The 20,381-nt window shown below is 42.1% G+C and overlaps 1 protein-coding gene across 1 annotated transcript in view; it reads left to right on the top strand.

The window, feature by feature from the left end:
• GREM2 (gremlin 2, DAN family BMP antagonist) overlaps positions 1-20,079 on the top strand; it is a 37,188-nt gene extending 17,109 nt beyond the window's left edge. Inside the window, exon 2 of the mRNA XM_054196525.1 lies at positions 19,498-20,079. Coding sequence (XP_054052500.1) covers positions 19,499-20,005 — 507 coding nt within the window. The 5' untranslated portion in view covers position 19,498 and the 3' untranslated portion in view covers positions 20,006-20,079. The remainder of the gene's footprint in view (positions 1-19,497) is intronic.
• The last annotated feature ends 302 nt before the right edge of the window (positions 20,080-20,381 follow it).

Raw genomic sequence — 20,381 nt, forward strand, 5'->3', positions numbered from 1 at the left:
GTGGTTTAGTGCCTCCCATAGCAAAAGTACCTTAAGCTGTACTGCAAAAAGAATGATGATGTCTTTCTGTGCTAGCTAGCATGAAGCATAAAAACCTAGGAAGATGAGAAGAGAAATGACAGAAAACTAGGAAAAAATCTGTTATAAAGATGGTTCTTTGGAGCACAGTAATTTTTCCATATAATATATACATGTTTATTTACTTAAAAGGGAATTAAAGGGACTTTGAGAAGTCATCTGGCTCATCTCCTCCTTGTTACAATCCATTTATCTAACAAAATTCCCGGCAAATGTAGTGATAATTTTTTTCGCCTTTTGTGTCAGTTTCTCCTTAATAAGCCTGATGATAAGTCTACAAACTTAGGCAAATCAGTTCCAATGCTTCACTGTCTGTATCACGGTCGGTGCTTGTTAATAGGAATATTGTCTGAAATCTTATTTGCCGACATTATTGCATTTGCATCCATGAAGGGTAAAGACATACTGTTTCACTCTTTGTGATAGCCTTGTATGCTATGTATAGCTTTGAAAGCTATTAACATCACTCCTTTGGTCTTTGCTTCTTTGTATTAAAGATGCCCGATTTCTGCAATCTTGCCACATTAAGTTATAGTTTCTGTGTATATAAATGCTCCTGTTTTTCTTCTTTGCCTCCCTTCTAGAAATCTTCATGGCTTTCCTCAAGCGTGGCACCCAGAACTGGCACATAACCTATTGCTTTCCATTCTGCATTTGTGCAGCCATGTTTTCAAGTCCAAAAATAGAACCTCGATTTGTCCTTAATGTCCTCAGCATACCATCAACAAAGTGTGGTGGGCATAGATCTGATGGGAGGCTTTTTGAGATTTGTATACAATTAGCTTCTGCTTTTGGATTTTTTTTTTATGAGGAGTCTCTTGTCCTACTGTGGAACATGTTGGGACAGACGGGTTACTGTGGTGGCCATTGTGAGAGACATCAGTGCACACAGGAGCAATATACAATTTGGTGTGTGTGTGTGTGTGTATGGCAGTTGACGTAACAAAAAGCTGCAACAGGCTGCAAACTTATCCAACCTTTTTATTATTTTTTTTTAATTACAGGTGGGTAGGGTGCGTTCCCTGATGCTTTTGACTTGCTGGTGTGTAGGGTGTGTTGCCATGCTTTTCTTCTGATGCCTGGTAACTTCAATGGGCTTTTGGACCCAAATACAGGAAGACAATTAAGTGTTTGCTTAACTTCTACAGTGTTAGTTTATAAGCTATCCTCTCTTAACCAGAGTCCTAATTACTGAAATGGTGTGAGCTCATGCCTATATGAGAGGTTAGTCCAGTAGATTTATGCATATATGCAACTGTAGTTAACTGCAAAACAGCCCGCATGGTACTCAAAATTATCTTGGCTTTTGGAGAATGAAGATGCCTTCATTCAGTAACAAGGGAGAAGCTTAATGCACAGGTTCTGAGCATAAGCCTGTGCCCTTTGAATGGCTCGTCACTGTGGTATTTGTACCCTTTGACTGGGTGGCAGAGATACGAGCTGGTGCTCTTTGGCATTGAAGGCTTCACCTTAGACCCTGACTGGTCAGGTGCTATTTCAGCTTTCTGCTGATCGAATGCACCTGGATAACTTGTCTCCTGTTTTTCTCATTCATGTATTAAGATCATCACTCCATTTCTTACCACGTCATGTGCATGCACAACTTGTGCTTTTGCCTAAAATACGTGTGAATTTAATAGACAGAACAAGTGAACAACTTTTGTTACGGTTCCGGTGCTTCATTCTGAAAGGGAGGTTGGACAACTGTTTGCATTCAAATTATGTTATAATTTCTCATAGATTTCTTTTTTCAGGTTATTAACCAGCAGATTGATTCTGCCTCATGAGCATTTTTGTCCCATCTGTTACCTGGAAAGACAGCGGAAAACTGTGTCCCTCCAATTTCTTTCACCAAGCCACATTACTTGTTTGTTTGTTTGTCCTTAAATACAGGTTTTCTTAATTTTGCAATGCACTAATTGCATGGGTATGTAGCATCTTCACAAAAAGGAAGAAGAGACACCTTGCCACAGTCTTCAGTGCTAGATTCTGGATCAGATGTGCAGAACCCAGCAAGGGTAGGTGTTAGGGCAGGGCGGGTGAGGGGGGCATATGAATAATGGAGAAAGAGCGAAGGAGAAGGCATCGGTGCCTCCGATGTCATGTAGATTATTCCTAAGCAGTCTAACCAGTGGTTTTATTAAATCACGTAAAAACCCAAAGCCTTGGTGGAAGAAACCTTTGAAATTACAAGGCAAGATACTCAAAAGTCAGAGGGTAGGATGCAGCAGTTACACTACATTTTCATGGTTCTTTTTCCATCTTTAATATTTAGGTTTGCACTACAGTTGCAGGGCACATTTTCAAGATAAGATAAAAGATCCTCATTTTAAGTACCTCGTATCCATTCAGAACTTGAGATAAATGCTGCATACCTCTTTTGGAAATCTAGTTGAAGAGCGAGCTGCAATGTTTAAGACACTTCCGGTGGCCACTGTGGAGGAGTATGTATCTTCCATAGGGTCTGCCTCTGATGTGCCAGCCTATACAAGCATCTTGGATGTACGTACCATCTGAAATGGTACAACTCATAACATCCTGTTATTATTATTTTATTTCCTCGCACTGCTGTGAGACTGTAGCCCTAGCACCAAGCCATTCAGATACAAGGACCATGCATCTCATCTAGGAAGCCAAAGCATGCAGTCCTGTCAGTCAACGCCGCCTTTATCAGCCACACCCTTCCAGTTACATTAGCCTCCTCCACCCTGAAACAGGTAAGTTGGGTGACAGCGTTCCCAGGCCCCAGTTTGGAAAGGAGTATCAGGGTGCGGCTTCTCTGCTGGTGGAAGGCAGCCTGCCCGTAGGCTGGCACCGGCAGGGCAGAGCTGCCCAGCGCTGGCACAGGGGCCCCGGCGGCGCCACTGATCCTGCCGGCAGATGGAAAGCCGGCCGGCAAAACAGAAAAAAAAATAAAATAATAATAATAGCTTTTCAGCTGGATCAGCAAACTCGTCTTGCTGACTGTGTGGCTGCATGGTTGTTAGTCCTGGCACAGGGTGGCCGAGGACTCTGCGTGTGTGTGAGTGTGTGCACACATGATTGTGTTTTGGGCTTTTCTCCATGCCATTACTTGACCTGAAAGTGGAACGGCACTATTCTACAGTGAATATATATAACTGGAATATATATTTGAACACACGCTTGCGTGCGCTGGGTGGAGGAAAGGTGGTGCCAGCGGGGGCCAGGAGCTGTGGGACTGTGGCTCACAGTTTGAATCAATCAAAGTGCAGCCTGCACCAGGTGGCAGCAAGAGGTGATTTAAGCTTTATCTCAGAGGGGCACGGGTTGCAATTAGAAATATAGCCAGCTGACATTAATTGCTGGTTTGGTTATTTCTCAAGGTCAGGTACAGGGTTTTCTCCGTGCCATTACTTTACCTGAAAGTGGAATTGCACTATTCTACAGGGAATATCTATAACTGGAATATATATTTGAACCCACATCCTGCAGTATTCTTATCAGAATGTAAAATTGAGAGAAAAACACATAGGTTTTAATTCTTTTGGTCTGTGATTATTTTCGTTTGGGTTCAAAAACCTAGGACAAATGACCTTCTTAATGCTTTAGGGAGAATGATAAAATTCAGGGAGTTTAAATCAGGACCTCACCACCTACATCACAAAGCCTAAAGACAGAAAAATAATGTTGGGTATAGTATTATAATTCCCTTTAGGTCCGTGAATTTTATGTTTAATCCCTATCTATCTGATAACCCAGCTTTAACAGAAAGTATGGGTAATGCCTCTTTGTACTTTTTCTCCCACTACCCTTTTCTGCAGATTTTAGTGGTTTTTTTTTCAGCGGGGAATGTGAATGGAATTACCTTCAGTTCATGTGGGTACTGAAACTCTAAGCTTATGTTCATTAATTGGGAAGATCTTCTTGCTTAAGCTGGTTATGAGAAAGATAAGTAGCGTGCCCCGTTGGCTACATTTTTGGATGACTGGTAGTAGTTAAGGCTGTTCATTTTCCGCTCAGCGGTGTTGGTTGGGTGTATGTGAAACACAACTGACGAAGCAGGACGGTTGGGGAGCTGCTGAGTGGCTCCCAAGCCTTGTCTGCCTTCTGTGTGAATGGCAGCAGGACGGCATTACCACCCCCCGAGTCGTGCATCTGGGCGCCCCGCAGAGGCAGTGGTGTATAAACACGTAAGCGATGTTGCAGCCCAAAATGACACTGGAGGCTTTGTAGGTGTGGGAACAGGAGTTTGCGGGATTGCTCACGTTGATTCAAGTGACATGTATGTCCCTGTCACCTATTTCTAAAGTGTCTCTAAATCTCATCTCTGGTTTCTGTTAGATGCTTTGCCATGGATTTGGCAAGCAGCTTTAAACAATTTTTTTTTTTTGAGGGGGGTGGAGAATAGTCATAGAGAGGACCTTATTAAAACCACGGTATCTAGATGGGTTCTCTGTGTCTTCTGTACATTTATGCTGTAAACCCACTCAGTAGCTTGCCTTCTTATGTCTGTTTTTATTAATCCAAATGTGCCTCTCTTGCTTCTGTTCCTATTCAAGTCTGCAGTGCCATTGTGTATTCTGCTTAAACCATATAGTTTAATGATTTAATTCGCACTCCTTTTTTTCTTTTTAGATAAGCTTAAGAGTCCTCCCCTTCAGCCTTATAACAAAAATGTAGATATGAAATTGTGCACTTGCTCTGATGAAGCCTTTTATGTCATTCATATCGTAAAACAAGGCTTTGATTTTGGGGGCAGGAAGGAATTAAAAAACCCCACAAATGTGCCCTGTGTTTTTAATGAGCAGAATTTTGCCAAGTGGCAATTAGTATTCATTGGTCTTTGTCCTAATTAGGAGCTTCTTAGGGTCCTCTAAGAAAAATGGGTTTTGGCAAGTTAGCAGATTTTTAGGCAGGTGAGCTACTTTTAGCTTTGTCTTTGCTAGATGCATTTTTGATAGTATTTTTCCTAATTGCTGTTCCATTTCTCTTTGACAGTCTGACATTGGCCATGTTCTTATGCTACCCAAATTGCTGGTCTGATCTGTATGGAGCTTCTCTGCAATTTTGTGCTGGAGAAAAATTATGGAAGCTGAAATAATCACTCAAAGCAGAAGCTGTTGTTCTGAAACTAAGTAAGGGAAGAGAGGAAGCGTAGTCTTGTTTTGCTAAGCCAAATTCTTTACTGAGCCTCCTTTCAAAATACAAGCATAAAAAATCCCATGGGGCTGTGGTTATCCTTGACCCATTGAGGACCATCATGTTATGTGAATTGTGGTAGCTGACCCCAAGGGTTGTTCAGAGTTGAAACTATTTTTTTTTTTTGTGTCCCCACACAATGGGAATGAAAGTTTTCAGGTGAAGTGTTGATCAAAACTCTTTTTTTGAATTTGCTTTTTCACAGGAAAAGGTATCAGCATCCTTGGACTGAAGGTCCTAGTCCAATTTATGTGTATTTTTTAGGGCTTTCCCATTACTGAGGCAAAAAGGTGTTTCATGTTAACTCTGTGGGTTTTGAGGGTTTAATAATTTTACATTGAAAGTATCTTAAAACCAATTTTTTCTCACTTCATGTCCTTCTTCAAAAGGAAAATAAGGACGAATTCAGAATTTAATAGTTCAGCTGCTCCAAAGTGAAAATGTAGGCCAATGGTCAGGACTTAATTTTTCCTCCAATCTGGAGATGAAGCTTTCAATATGTCTAGTTCTCATAGTGTCAGAAAATATTTTCTGTCTAGCTTTACTTGAGATTCCATCCTTTTAATCCCATATTACACACAAGTTCTTTAAAAAGTCTACTGTTTAGTGAAGACGTAGGAAGAAGTCTAGAAAGAGACACGTCCATGGGTGCATAATGTTGTTTGTACTTGTGGTCTAAATCAGTCATAAATGAGTGATTTGTGTGTATGATCACTGATCAGGGACCGGAGCACACCTATGGATCAGAACATTTCCCTTGGGATGATCTTATTTGGTCTAATCAACTACAATGGCCCTTAGGAAGAGATGGAGATAGCATTCAGTTGCTGAGCCAACTGAATGGTTAATAGGATGGTATAAACAAGTTTAAACTACTTGTAGTGGTTCTCCTAACACCAACACAAAACAAACACAAGTAGTTTGCCAAACACTTTGCCAAACACTTTGGTTGATCACTCTCCCTTGCTGCTTCAGCAGGAGTTAAGTTGGACTCGATGATCTTAAAGGTCTCTTCCAACCAAAATGATTCAATAAAAATGCTTGGAACAGCACTAAGTGTCAGGATTAGTAAAATGGTGTAAACTGTAATGCCCAACAGGTTCTCTGACTACTTTGTAATAAGAGTAAAAAAAAAACAAACCCAAAAACAAAAAACCCAAACCCTGAATGAGCAAACTTTTTGATTACTATTCCTGCTCTTCACAATTGGTCTTGCATTTACTGGTCACGTAGGGAAATGCTAGCTAGTGTCCAACATTGATGTCGTGTCAGAAGGGAAGCTGTCTTGGCCACTTCATTTGGACAATTCATTGCTCTCAATCAATTCAAGCACTGACATGAAATGGAGTCTCAGTATCTTTGTCCTTCTATGTAGTAATGTGAGCTCATCAAAGATTAACAGAAGTGTCATCTCTCTCCTCTAGCTTCAAGGAATTGCTGCCTAAGTTAGAGCTGAGGAACAGGCCTTGAATAGACCTGGAAGAGAAATGGAGCTTGCCATCTCATACTGAAATTTATAGCTAGGTATGGCTAACTCTTTCCGAGATACCTCCCCGTGTTTCTGAGAATAGCTTTCTGGAAGAGCCAAAGAGAAAAATCTTTAGATTTCCTTTTACTTATTGTCTACTTCTGCTGAGCTTGAAAGCATGAGTAATGGAAAAATATTCAAACCTTAACCATGGTGACACAGTATGAATGGCTTATGGCCAAACACAGTAAAAAAACAAGGTCACATTAAATTAATAAAGAGCCTCTAGGTGCTTTTTATCTTCTGCTTGTGTTTATGTAAAGAGGGTCCCCAGTTACTATCAGCCAAAAAAATTCCCTGAGCCAGTAAGTCCCAAAGTTGGAATCCTTCCCCTCTTTGATGCTGCGAAATGATAAATGCAACTGAGGTTACAAGGCTAGAAATCATCCTGAAATTGCCTACCAAAGGGGACCTCTGGCGCTTTTCTATGGGTTTGTGAGCAGAAGAGGTTGTTGATGGCCTCTGTAGGCTTCCTCCCTTCTTCTTCTTCCTCTGTTGTAGGCAAAGATCTTCCCTGCCATTATTAAGACATGCGTGGACTCATTCCACTCCACGGTGCACCTGTATGATGTGTGTTTCCTTGTCACTTTTCTTTCTGGGTATTAAAACTGGATCTGCCCACCCAACTCAGAAGGCTGAACATTCAAATCCAAGTTGGTTCATCTGTTTATCACGCATCACTCCATTTCCCAAGTCCTGTATTTGACTGACAGCTCACTCTGAGACTCTGCTCAGCTCCACAGTTTCAATCATTGTCAAAACTGCCCAACGGAGGTCTGGCCTTCCGAATAGGGAGCAGTTACTTCATTAATTCCCATTACTAGCTTTGCCTCTGATTTACTAGTCCAGTGGCACACCACTCTATGTGAAGGGTGACTGAAGAAACCAGCTTGTGTGTGTTTTTAATTACACGTTTGTTCAGCCCTCTGAGGATGTCAGGAGCTGCGAACAGTAAATGCCAAGTGATTGCCAGGAAGAAAGCTGCTGACTGCAGTGCATCGTAGACAGAACCCTTCTGTGTAACTGCCACTGCCTTGCCGTGCACATACCAACGATATCTGATTTTGATTATAGGCTCTTCTCTGATGATAGTCCTGTCTCGGGTTCTCCTGGAGACAAAGTCTTGGTCAAGTGAAAACATAAGCAATGGTGTAGTCAAGGACAAAGTCAGTCTCCCCCGGATTCCTCTCTATTGACTCTTCTTTCTTCCTCATTTGGAGTGAACTGAAAGGCTAACAATCCTCCTTTAAATGAGCATAACTTGCTGCATTATGTTAGTCTAGACAAAGGAAATCAAATTAATTAGCAGAAAGACTGCAAATGTGCTGTGTAGGAGGACCTGTCATTAAAGTACCTCATCCAGGCTCCTGTGGCTTGGTGTGTATTCAGAATGATAGCTCTGGTCTTCCTCTCGGCAGAAGAGAAATAGAATAATACTAGGCTTCAATTAGAGACAGAACTATAATTCAGTCATGGGCAAGGAGAGGGGGAGGTCAGTAGGAAGACGGCTGCTCTGCAAAGCCTAAGTCATAAAACATAAAATCCCAGTTTATGCATGGCAACAGATCCTTCTATGATTGAATTACAACCTTCATATTCAGTAACGGGCCAAGTCTGTAAACCAGAATACAGACAGAACAAATATTTACATTCTTCGGGCAATGACGGAGGGAGAATCACTGAGCAGAGCATGAATCAAAGCCACAAGAACATAGATGTGGGACAGCCACGTGTTGCCATCAGTGTGAAGTGGGAGGGATGGAGTCAGTTTCCAGTATTTGGATGTGAAATTTCCTGTAGTACAGGTCATCCTGCAGCATTTCACTGAAAATTCACCTTTCAGTTAAGTGACACACACTGCCAATAACAGTGAGTAAACTGGAGTTTGTCCATTCATTCTGTGTGCTATACATTTTCCAGTATATCTAGAAAATGATATTGAAATGTTTAGGTATTGAGCAATGTTTATGTTGATATTGCATATCTAATTACAATTTTATTTGTATTCCTGACTTTATAGCACCTTGTAAGTTCTGTACTTTTGACACTTGTTGAGCATCAGCTGCTGTGATTTATCTTGGTCCAGCTGACAGCTATGACAACCATAAGCATTACTGTCCATTTGGAAATATCAATAAATATGTAGTGAAATAAATGAAAATTCCTTTTGTTATCATAAAAACCAGCTTGAAAATAAGGGTCAGAATAGTTCCAAACTGAAGAACTTTTATCAAGACATCGACTGATGCACGTACTAGGGTAGCCAAGAAGCCATATAACTCTGAAGGTTTCGAACTCCAAATGTCATCTTTGTTTATAGGCTTCCAAATGCATGTATGCAAACAATCATCAGAGCATGCGGTTGCTGCACTTCTCAGCTCTCCCAGGTTTGAATTGCATTTCAGTCGCATACCTGAATTTTCCCATACAAGACCTTGAGTGAACAGGCGTCCTTTCAGAGCAAAGCCCAGAACTGAGTTAAACATTTGAAACAAAAGTAATAAAATGGGGATTCTGATAGACGGTTAGGTAATCCACAAAAAAAGAAACCTGGTGTTCTTAGAGAAAGAAGAAAACATCTTGTAACTTTCCATGTAAGTTCGTGAACAAAAGGGAATACAAAATATTACAGGATCAAGCCAAAGGGAATACTGTGTATGGTGAGCAGCAGTGACTCGTTACTGCCTGGCTTCTGTCTACGTGTAGTGCAAATAAGTTTTTCTTAGCTCTTGGGCCAGTTTATACCCTGAGCAAGAGAATGTATTAAAAACTTTGAGGTGACCCAATGTTGTTTCAAGGTGTCTCATATTACATATGAACATTAGAGCTCATGGACTCTGATTTTCTATGGATGTGCTTGGTGTGCCAGTCCACCACAGTAACCCTAAACGTCCTCTTTACCACTCACGCCACCCATGGTACCGAAGTGTGATATCCTTGACTTGTCCCCCCCCTTCTCCTCCCCTGAAATACTGTTAACGCCTTCCTAGGTACCCTAGGAGAAAACACACTTAGTGTAATGCAACAGGAGTTTCAAAATTGCCTTGCTGTCCAACTTGTTTGAAATTGGGTCAGTGGATTGAAAAATGTAATTGTGAGGAACTGTCAGATGTGGAATCGCATGTTGCTTATTAACCAAAGAAAAGTCAAAAAAGGGATGAGAGGATTCCCTAGATTTAGACTCACTGAGAAGAAGAGTGGTCTTCTGTGAAACTAATCATTCTGGTAAGGTGCTTAATTACATGTTTGCGTGGCACAGTCCTGGTTGTGACGAACAAGCTGAATTGGCTTAATACTTGTTTTATTTCTTCATTAGCATAGGTCTTCTGCAGTCTGTCCCCAGAACTACTACTGTAAGTTTTAGTCGTGAGGACTGATGCTTTGTCAGTCAAATTTAAGCAGAAATAAATGTAAATGAAAAACTCTTGAAGCAATAAATCTGTACCATTTTAAAGACAACTTTATGGAAATAGAGCCGCATGGTTCTTGCAAGTGGCATATTGGAAAATAGTGGGATACATAGCTGAAATTTTGTCTGTATGGGAATTTGCGTGTTACCTAATAGCAAGGCTAGCCTGTAGGATATTGAGATAAGAGCAATTCTTATTTGAACCATCTGTGTTTCAGCTCTATAAATAGGATATTGACTTACAAAAATTCATAATATAAACACTAGACTATAAATAACATCTTAGATTTTTCAAACAGGCACAGGCCTACTTAAGAGTCATAAGGTAGTAACCGAGGACAGTGTCTTGAATAGAGAGCCTGAAAGAATACGAGTATCTGAATGTACCAGAAAATCGGGAAAATTTAAATGTTACTTCTCTGTTGATTAATCTTGTGTTTCTCATATACAAGATTACGTGCCACCTATTGATTTTTAGAAGTAATTGCATTTTTCTGACCATTAACAGAAGCAAGCAGAAATTCTTTTGAGTACTTTTATGATATTTTAATGTACAGGCCTCAGTTTTCTTCTAGAACAGATCTCATCCAAATGTCGTCTTCTGGGAGCGGTGCAAGTACAGTAATGCGTGTATATTGAAGACTGACGGTCTTCTCCCTTATTGGGAGCTAGAAAATGAGCCGTGTGCTCTGGAAGTAGTGCATTGTTTGAAGCTACAAAGCGATAAAGCTCCTAACTCCATCTCTGTTCTATCAAAACTCAGGGAAACTAAATAGGAAATTTTCATACAGAACCATTTCCATATACAAAAGTATAAGGTTTTTAAAGAAAAGCTTGTCTAAGGGTAACAAATCTGGATTGATCAGCAAAAAGAAGAGCATTGGTGCCATGCAGTGCAATTGAAAGACGTTGGAAAAGGTCCATTCTCAGTTAATTTGTGACCTCCAATAACTCACTTCCCCTCTGTGCTCAGTTCTGGTCCCACCATATGTTGCTCACCAAGTTAGTCTACAAATATTTGAAGTTGTGTTGCTTAGTCAGGCACTGGTCTTGGATGAGATTTCTATGTTGTAATGCAAACAACAAAAATATAATGGAGACTACTCATTGCAAAATAGTCTTTTGTAGTATCGATTCTCCAGTGAGGAAGCAATGAAATGAGCTATTGTATTTAAATGCTGAACTTTCCCCATTCTTGTGTTGACTGTCCTCCTTTCCAACAGGCTGAGGGATGGTCACAAATGAAGACATTTGCTCAAGCCACCGCTTCCCTTCTGATTTAGTTTTTAGTTTCCCAAGGGCAGAAGTCTGCTGTTTTCTCCTGAATGAAACGCTGCCAAATGGGAGTGTACCAGCTGCCTTCTGCACAGAAGAATAAAGTTAAATGTAGGCTTTTATTGCTTGCTGGACAAAACATTCATGTGCAAACAGAACTGACTTGCCTCTTTGGGGCTCTTTATCTCATGCTGGAAAGCTGAGGAACACTGAGAAGGAGAACAAGTATCTCTTCAACCTGGTTCGCTCATGCAAAGGGACACGTTTTAGATCCATAGGAGAACTAACTTTCGGTCCTTTCCAAAAAACTGTTCTCCTTGTATCCAAGGAGTTTTCTTTTATTTATTCCTCCCACCCCCTGACTGCAACATTCTCCAAAACCAGGTTGGGAGAAAGAAAATCAACCTCACGGACGGCTAGCAGAAATCTGTTTTTATTTTGTGGGTTTTTCCCTCCTCCCACTCCCCCTTTTTTCCTCAGTGTTGCATGTGCTGCCAGTACTGATGACTACCCAGACACTTCTGAGTAGGACATCTCACTCTGCTTGGGACAATTCACATGTGCTCACCAGGCAGACATTTGTCTGTGGTTGGCTCTAAAACCACAAGTTCCTGAAGCTGAAATTGCAACAAATTTTAGGAGTTTTAATCATTACAATATTCCAAAAAGACTTTGCCCAGTTACCTGTTAGTATTCAATCTGAGTTCTGTTCCCCTAAAAATGGCATTGCTGTGTTACCAGAGCTACTGTAGGATGACTTAGCTTTTACATTTCTTGCAGCTTTCTTCCGCTTTGTTTTACTTTTCCTGTGTTAAAATGATAAATGCTGACATAGTTATGGAATCAAATCTTTGCTACTGATAAATACAGGGCAGTATTAAGTTGATAGTGTCTTGCTTCACTGTATTACTGGGCTAACATTTAGCCTTAAAAGAAAACAAACTTGGATCATGGTTTCCTTCACTGTTTTCTTCTAGTTGAGTGATTGCCTTGGTAATTGCATTTATTGTATGTCTATGAGTTTTTTGGGGAAGCATCGGTATATATCATGGATATAAGCGTTAGTGAATGTATCTCAAAGAAAAATTCCAGGGCTGGCTTCGCCAATACTTCCCCCCCTCCTCCCTCCAGTCTTCTGGAACTCTAGTTCATATCTTGGATATAACAGATCAAAACTGATGTCTCAGCTGATGAAATCTTCAGTGACTCTCCTCAAAAACTCCTTGCCCTGGCTTTGAAAAATGTGAAACTTCTCTCAATTCCTCCAATACTAATACTACTTAAAAAAATAAAGTGAAGCACAGGTTTAGAAGCTATGCAAGATAAGAAGGATTCAGCCTGTGGAGAGTCTAATACTATAGATCAGTAATACAGTATTTAAATCAATATGCTTCCTGGCAGGATGTCAGTGCAAAGAAGAGCATTGGAGTAATGTGATCTCTTAACTCTGATGAAGTGAGCAGCTGCATTCAAACCTGTTTCAAATGAGCTTGTCTGAAGTTCCCGAAAAAAGGAATGGTTCAATGGTTATAAACATGAATTTCTAGAGGCAGTAAAGGTAGATAAGAAAGATAGAGGACAAAACATGAAAGAAAAACCCAGTATTTGAGCTGGTTAAGTTTAGTGCCAAGGCTGATTTTACCTTCAAGTTTTCTTCATAATTGCTCCTGTCCTAAAAATAACATATCTGACACATTACGCATTGCTGAATATGACAGGAGTAATTGTTTGAGTCCTTGATTCCTCTTATATGTTTGTGCACGGACCAGGAATTCTTCTAAACTCCCAGCCTCTTCGGGGAGAATTCAAGATAAAGCTCTCAGTTGTAGAAAATCTATAGCGAGAGCTGAAATTTGTTTGAAGCAGCATCCTCTGAGTTACTTTCAACTAGCTTTATCTTAGCATAGACTGTCCTCACCAGTGTCTTTGTTCTATGTACTTTGGTTTTGTTGATGATGTACTCTATTTTTCAATATTTTAAATTCAGTGTCTTCAGGAACTGTCTTGACAAGGAGAACTTACAAATCCTGGCATTATGGAGGAAATGCTGTTCTCTCCTGAGGAATGCAGGCTGACATCAGTGAAACCCAGCCCCACCTTTCCCTTTCAAAAACAGGACAAGAGCCTGGACAGAACAGTTCGGTTCCTGGGGCATCCAGACCCACAGGGAGGCTTTTCCTGTTTCCTTCAAAGCTTTGTAGTGTTCCCTGTGGGCTTGCTTGGTTGTCTCTGGGGGAGAGGTGTTGGTGCAAGGGAGAGAGAAGGCTGGATCTCCATGGTGGGAGGGAGAGGGAAGGATGAAGACGAGGAAGGATCTCCATCCAAGCCAGCCAGCAAGGGTACAAGGACTTTATTAAATCTGAAAGAAATGTTTTCTCCCTCTACCACCTACTGCTAGAGCTGTGATGCAATGAAATAGCTTTCTCTCAAATCACTATAGAAGGTTCTTAGAGGGCAAGAATGGAAAAACTTCTGCTTGTAATGGCATTAATTATTGTTTTTCAAACAATTATTCCCTTTGGTGTTGCGTGCAGTGGTTTTAAAAAGTGATGCTTAGTGTTCCTAGTCCATGGTAACTCCTCTTTACTGCTAAAATGCAGAGATTTTTTATCTGAATAACACATTCTAGCTGCAGTACTGGGTTTTTGGAGGAGTTCTTTTTTTTTTTTTAAGTTTGGCTCCCCCACCCCCCCGGACTGCTACATGTTTTGTTGTTGTGGCTGGCCTCAGTCTTGGCAATTTAATAATGAGGATCTATTAATGATGGAATGATTTACTGAGTGGCCCGTGGCTCCGCAAAAATAAAGATACAGTACAGCGTTCAGTTATTGCTGACGTTGTTGAGACACAGGAGCAATCATTTCCAAAGGATACTTAAAAGGGAAAAGTTAGCACTGAATGCCTCCTTTGCACAAAGATGCCTGATTTGTATAGACTTCATGCGAACATTGTACCATTAGAATCATGCCTAACTATTAATAAATTAAATAAATAGCATTTTTGGCTTCCTGGTAGAGAATCTGATATTTCCTGGCTTCCCACATCTGTTGCTAAAGCCAAGTTTTAGTTCTTTGAAAAGTTATTGCCTGGCTTGTCTTCAAGGAACACTTCTTGTGTCCCATCTTAAAATGCTGAGAACTGACCATGTACACGGTGTTCTTACATTAATATATGTATGGCTGGTTTATACAGATTCTTTTTTGACTAGGTCTAATACGAAAGTAAGTGTGAAGTAGAAAATGTTTTGGTAACAGGGATTCCCACTGTCAGCTGAATAGCTGGTCCCGAAGGAGAGCTTTCGTGTCTCTGAAGTTTGCAGGGTGGAAAATGGAGAAGAGTGATGCAGGTGGTCAAATGTGACTGTGTATGTTCTGTGCCACAGAACTGTACCTGATTTAATCTAGCCTATGATGCCTGCCTTTTGCTGGTAGTTGAAGAGAAATGATTTTCCAAGGCAAACTCTTCAGCTGTTAATTAAATTTAGAAGCAGCAGCTCTTATGCTGCTTTTGATGGCTGTAGGATAGGTCTGATGATAGTACTAAATCTTCTTCCATGTGTATTTACAGGCTGAATCCATCCTGTGACTAAGCTAAACAGGTAGGCACTCAAGTTCCATGGTAAGACAGGTTTTGCAGATTATTTTTATTTTAAAAAACTGGGGCTTTTTTTCTGAACCCCTCCCAGGAAGGCCTGTTGCAGAGGAGATGATCGTATGTCATACCTGTATCAGAGAGTTGGGTGCTTCCAGGAATGCTGATAATGCCGGGTGCTTTGCAGGTGTTGCGTGCTAAACCAAACAAATGGGTCTCACACCTGCCGATTTCCTGAGCAGCTAACATAAAATATCGCAGCCATCTTCCAGTTACCTCCCTCTTTCTGTCCACCTGCAACCCTTGATCTACGAAACAGGAATTCCTAGCCAGAAACTGCATCCTGAGCTGACAAAACTGGTCACGCCTTTGAAAACCAGCAGAAATGGTGGAGCAGACACTCAGCACGGATGGGCACTGCCACTACCTCCTGCCCTGTCTTTCAGAACATAGCACCCACTTCTGCGTTGGGGGACTTCTCCAAAAATGATGCACTTGAATTCTGAGGTCAAATCCAATACTCCCAATTCCCAGAGAAGTGCCCTAACCACAAAACTATAGGCTATTTTGGGGGTTACACTACTGCCTGTCCTGCGCCAGAGCTGGATTGCTTTCAAGAATGCATGAGTTATAGGGCCAGAAGGTCGGTATGCAAGAGGGAGCCTGCCTTGGTAGATATTTTATGTTACACAGTAATTGGATACAAAGAAGAAATAAAGCTAAGGGCAGACAACAGTGATCTTGGGTCTTCCCCTCCTAGCTGAGTGCCCTGACCTCCCTGGATTACAGAGCTGGATATTGGCGTTCTTGCCTCCTCGACCAAGGATTTTTTTACACTCCTGGGTGGGTACCTGATAGCCCAGCTCCAGCATGACGGGTTTGATGAGTTTTTGAACTCAGACTTGATGCTGATTCCCTTATCTCAAAGAGATAAAAAACTTAGCACGTGAAATGTAAGTGCAGCTAGGCCTTGCTTGCTGTCTGAGGTTAAGTTATTTTCTGCAGCAGCTCACGCGCTGGAAAAAAGGGGTGGGAACTGGCAACAGCTGGCAACGGTGCCTGAAGGAGCTGAAGACTGTGGCACGGGAGCTTCCACCCGCTCCGCCATGGGGAGCCCCCAGTGCAGCGGGAGCGCTGGGCCCAGGCTGGCATCCCTGCAAGCTTTGGAGGTGTTGGTCTCTCCAGGCAGTTCTCTCTTGCTCGGTCTCCGCCACATGCTGTTACATTCTGTGACATCTAAGTAGGACAGAACTGCCCTGTCCTTGCCAGACGCCAGATTCTTCTCCAGTACGTTTTGTGTTTCTCCTCATCCCGCCTCTGTCTGCAGACAGGCTGCATTCACCATGTTGCTTTGCATTCAGGCTGAGTTCACCAACATGATCTCTGACAATACTGAGGTTTCTCCTCTCTTTGCATGCGAGTACCGAAAATATATGTAGTCCTTGGCATGTTGCTGGCACCAGGTGACCTTGTTTGCACCCTTACTTGCTTGAATAGGGGGTTTGTGTGCCAGGGCTTAGAAAGGGGTGATTTGCAGGCTAGTAAGGGGCAACCCTGTGATTAGAAATTCCATGATCTGACAGGATGCACATTTGACCTGCTAGTGTAAAATAGATTATTATTCTATTATGTAAACATTTTAAGAACCAGGTTTGATAAGGATCAATGTCAGAAATAGGCGATGTGTTCCTACCTGTCTGTAGAAGTACTTGCTAACATGTACTGCGGTGTTTGGTTTATAACCTTACAATAGGGGCTTTGATTAATAACGCTTTATTAGTTATAAACATAGACTTAGTGAATAAATCCTACTTACTCTGTTGAACGGCTCTCCATGCCTACATAAAACTATTTCAGTAATTAGAAAGCTACTATAATATTTCTCTATATTGTAGACTTTGAGTTGTTAGCTCTCTGCCGGCTTTCCTGAATTCCTCCATGGGCTTTCTACTTGACCCCATCCTTGACACGAAAGGGAAATAGGTTCAACTTGCATTTTGCGATGAGACAGGGCAGATATGGTAAGACAGGGTTCCCATAGAAAAGAGGAAGGGGTGGAGGGAGGAAATAGCGTGTCTCTCATTCCAATGTGCCTCTGAAGCCATCCTCTTCTCTGCCAGGATCAGAGAAACTAGACTGGCGAGGAGATATCCCTGCTGAAAAGGACCAAACCCCCTCCCTGAAGGATGGCAGAGTTATCACAATTCCTTTGTGGGCTTGCATTTCAAGAGAAGAGTAGAAGAGTATGCCTAAGGAGTGTTGGCATAAGGCATCTTATGGAGAGCTCACCTCTGTCTTTTTTAGAAGATGTAGGCTTGTAGCTCCTGGGGTTTTTCCTCCCCTTTCTACATAAAACACAAAGCAGTGGGGATCAGTTGTTTTATCTACTACTGAAATGCAGCCATCAGTGCAGAATAACATGAAAACAGTTTGAAAGGAAGCGTGGAACACTATATTCAACTGAAACTAATTACCTGATTAGGTTTTGGCCTGGCTGTGTGGGTTGACATCCAATGGTCTTGGCGACAATACCCGCGAGCAAAGCCAAGTCTAGTCTTGCTTCATTTAAAGACTCTGGACAAAACTTCTGGACTTGTGTGCTGAATGCTAAGCAGTGAGAAAATAGGCCACTGATTTAAAGTACCCGTAGCTGCAATGGGTGTCAGTGGGCAGCTGGCACGGTTGCAGATGAATGAGCTTATTTGGGGTTTAGAAATACCGGTTTCCATTTAGCGGTGGTTCTGCTTCAATCTGGTGAAATTTAACTCTGCATCAGAACATCCTCTGTTCACAGCTATAGGATTAGCACTTTCCTGTCCTTCAGCACTTCAGAATTCTTCCTTTAGAAATTTAGTTGGTCTGACGCTGAGATCTCGTAAACTTTGAAAAATCACCTAAAGGGACGTTAGCTCACCTAGTCTGAGTCTGTTACAGTAATTCCATCTCTTTATCTCCGTAGGGGTTAAATACGTTAGGTCTGCTTTGTTAGGTGAGAAGCATTTGTTACTGCTGCTGTTGTCTTCTCTTGCACCTTTGTCGCAAGCACTTTTTTGATCTGTTGGTGTCTTTGTTTGGAAAATGGCACGTTTTCATGTTAGCAGTACCTGTGCAGCATCTCAAGTGTCTATAGTGGTTAGACACATCTATATTTACCAGCGTGATGGTCATTTTTTTTGTCTTGGCATCACTCTAAAGGGAAAATAAATCATTACTTGGAAGGATTTGAAGCTTTACTGGGAAGAGACGGCCGAGTCTTTCATCTATACGCTGTTATGAAAACACAGTCCATTAAGAACAAAGGTGAGCAGAGCACTTTTAGAAAGACTTGACGTGTCCTTGCCTCTGAACGGGAAGCTTCTGGGCTGCACACTCTTCTGGCACCCTAGAGAGGCTCTGTTCTCCCTTCCCAGGGAGAACGACGTGAAATGAAGTGTCAAATGAGTTGTGGCAGTTCACTGGTGAGCATTGACTTTATGAGGAAATTTAGTACGTCTACTCTGATATCCTGGAAGTGCATCGAGACACATTACTAAACTGAATTGGACAAGTGGTTGATGAAAATCCAAGAGCTGGTAAGAGATGCTCCACAGAACAAGAAATCCTAATAGACAACCATAGGAAAAAATATTTTTGCCAACTGGCTGACTATTTTAACTTAGCAACTGGCTTATGCTCTACCCTATTCCTTAACATCTAAAATAAATATTGAGTTCTCTCCTGTTTACAAACCTTCGTAAACCATTTGCCTAAGAGGCGTTGCAGTAATGAAGTCCTCAAAGTTGTGTTTAAGCATTTCCTCTTACTGCAAGAATAAATCCATCAAGTTTTCGGCCTCCCACAAAGAGAACAAATGCAAGACTGTAAGTGCCATAAAAGCCCCAAGAAACATCAGAAGCAATTTAAAATAATAAAAATATGCTTTTGGACACCTCTCACTACTTCTACATGGAACAAGGCTGGGCAGGGACTCGGGGGCTGGAGAGGCAGATGGGAGTTCACCTTGAGTAACCTGGTATTCCCTTCCCCTTCTCTCCTGCCATCCCCAAATCAGCTGTCACAGTATTGGCAGGAGTGTCCTGAGCCTTCGTTAGCCAGGAGTTTGCCCAGCTGTTTGGCCCAGGATTTCACAGAGAAGGAGGAAACCTTTCTGGCTGAAGCTTCTGTAAAAATCACTGTTTCAGTCATCAAAGGAGCAGTGTCCCTATAGGGGGAAAAAAGAGTAGTTGGAGAGCTTGGGGTGGGGGCGGAGGGGGGAGTGACATGAGTTTCCACAAGGCCTGGCCTCTTCGTGATAAATAATCACCCTACAGTAGAGCTGATCTCCTAGGAAAAGTGGTGGGATTACAAAGGCGGTAAGATCTCCACTTTTTAAAAGCAGGCGTAAAGGTCAACTCCATTACAATTTTGTGGTTTGAAGCCGTGTCCCTCCTAACAGCTACTTGTGTTGCCGTTGCAGGATGATTTGGAAATTTGCCTTGTCCGTTTGTCTGATGGCAGCGCTGGTTCGAGTAACAGACACCAGGAAAAACCGTCCTGCAGGCGCCATTCCCTCCCCTTACAAAGACAGCAGCAGCAACCACTCGGAGCGGAGGCAGCAGCTGAATAAGGAGGTGCTGGCCTCCAGCCAGGAGGCCCTGGTGGTCACCGAAAGGAAGTACCTCAAGAGCGACTGGTGCAAGACGCAGCCCCTGCGGCAGACTGTCAGCGAGGAGGGCTGCATCAGCCGCACCATCATCAACCGCTTTTGCTATGGGCAGTGCAACTCCTTCTACATACCACGGCACGTGAAAAAGGAGGAGGAGTCCTTCCAGTCCTGCGCCTTCTGCAAGCCGCACAAGGTCACCTCTTCGACCGTGCAGCTGGAGTGCCCTGAGCTGGACCCACCCTTCCGACTCAAGAAAATTCAGAAGGTCAAGCAGTGCCGGTGCATGTCTGTGAATCTTAACAACTCAGGCAAACTGTGAGAGCAGGCGTGTGGCGACTGCGTGGTGTTGCCCCCATCAGATTTACTGCTGCCTCTCCGCTCCCACCGAGCAGACTGTCCATTTTGTTGGTTTGTTTCTTCTTTTCCTTTTTTTTTTTTTTTTTTTTTTTTTGTGTGTGTGTTTCATTTTCTTTCAGGAGGCATCTCTCCAGCAAGGAAAGGCTCCTTGTCGCTTGCCTACTGGAATAATGCTTTTTAATGGGCTGTTAGGCACTTCACCATAAAGTTTCATTGTATTTCCGATATCATCTGGCGGTTGAATCTTCTGGAGTGGAGCAGGCTCCCAGAAGTTGGGATTGATCATCTAAGTGACCAGTTGGCTGAATCCAGCATTAAATGTTTCCACTGTGTGGAGT

Source organism: Rissa tridactyla, chromosome 3, assembly GCF_028500815.1.
Source record: "Rissa tridactyla isolate bRisTri1 chromosome 3, bRisTri1.patW.cur.20221130, whole genome shotgun sequence".
Taxonomy (NCBI): domain Eukaryota; kingdom Metazoa; phylum Chordata; class Aves; order Charadriiformes; family Laridae; genus Rissa; species Rissa tridactyla.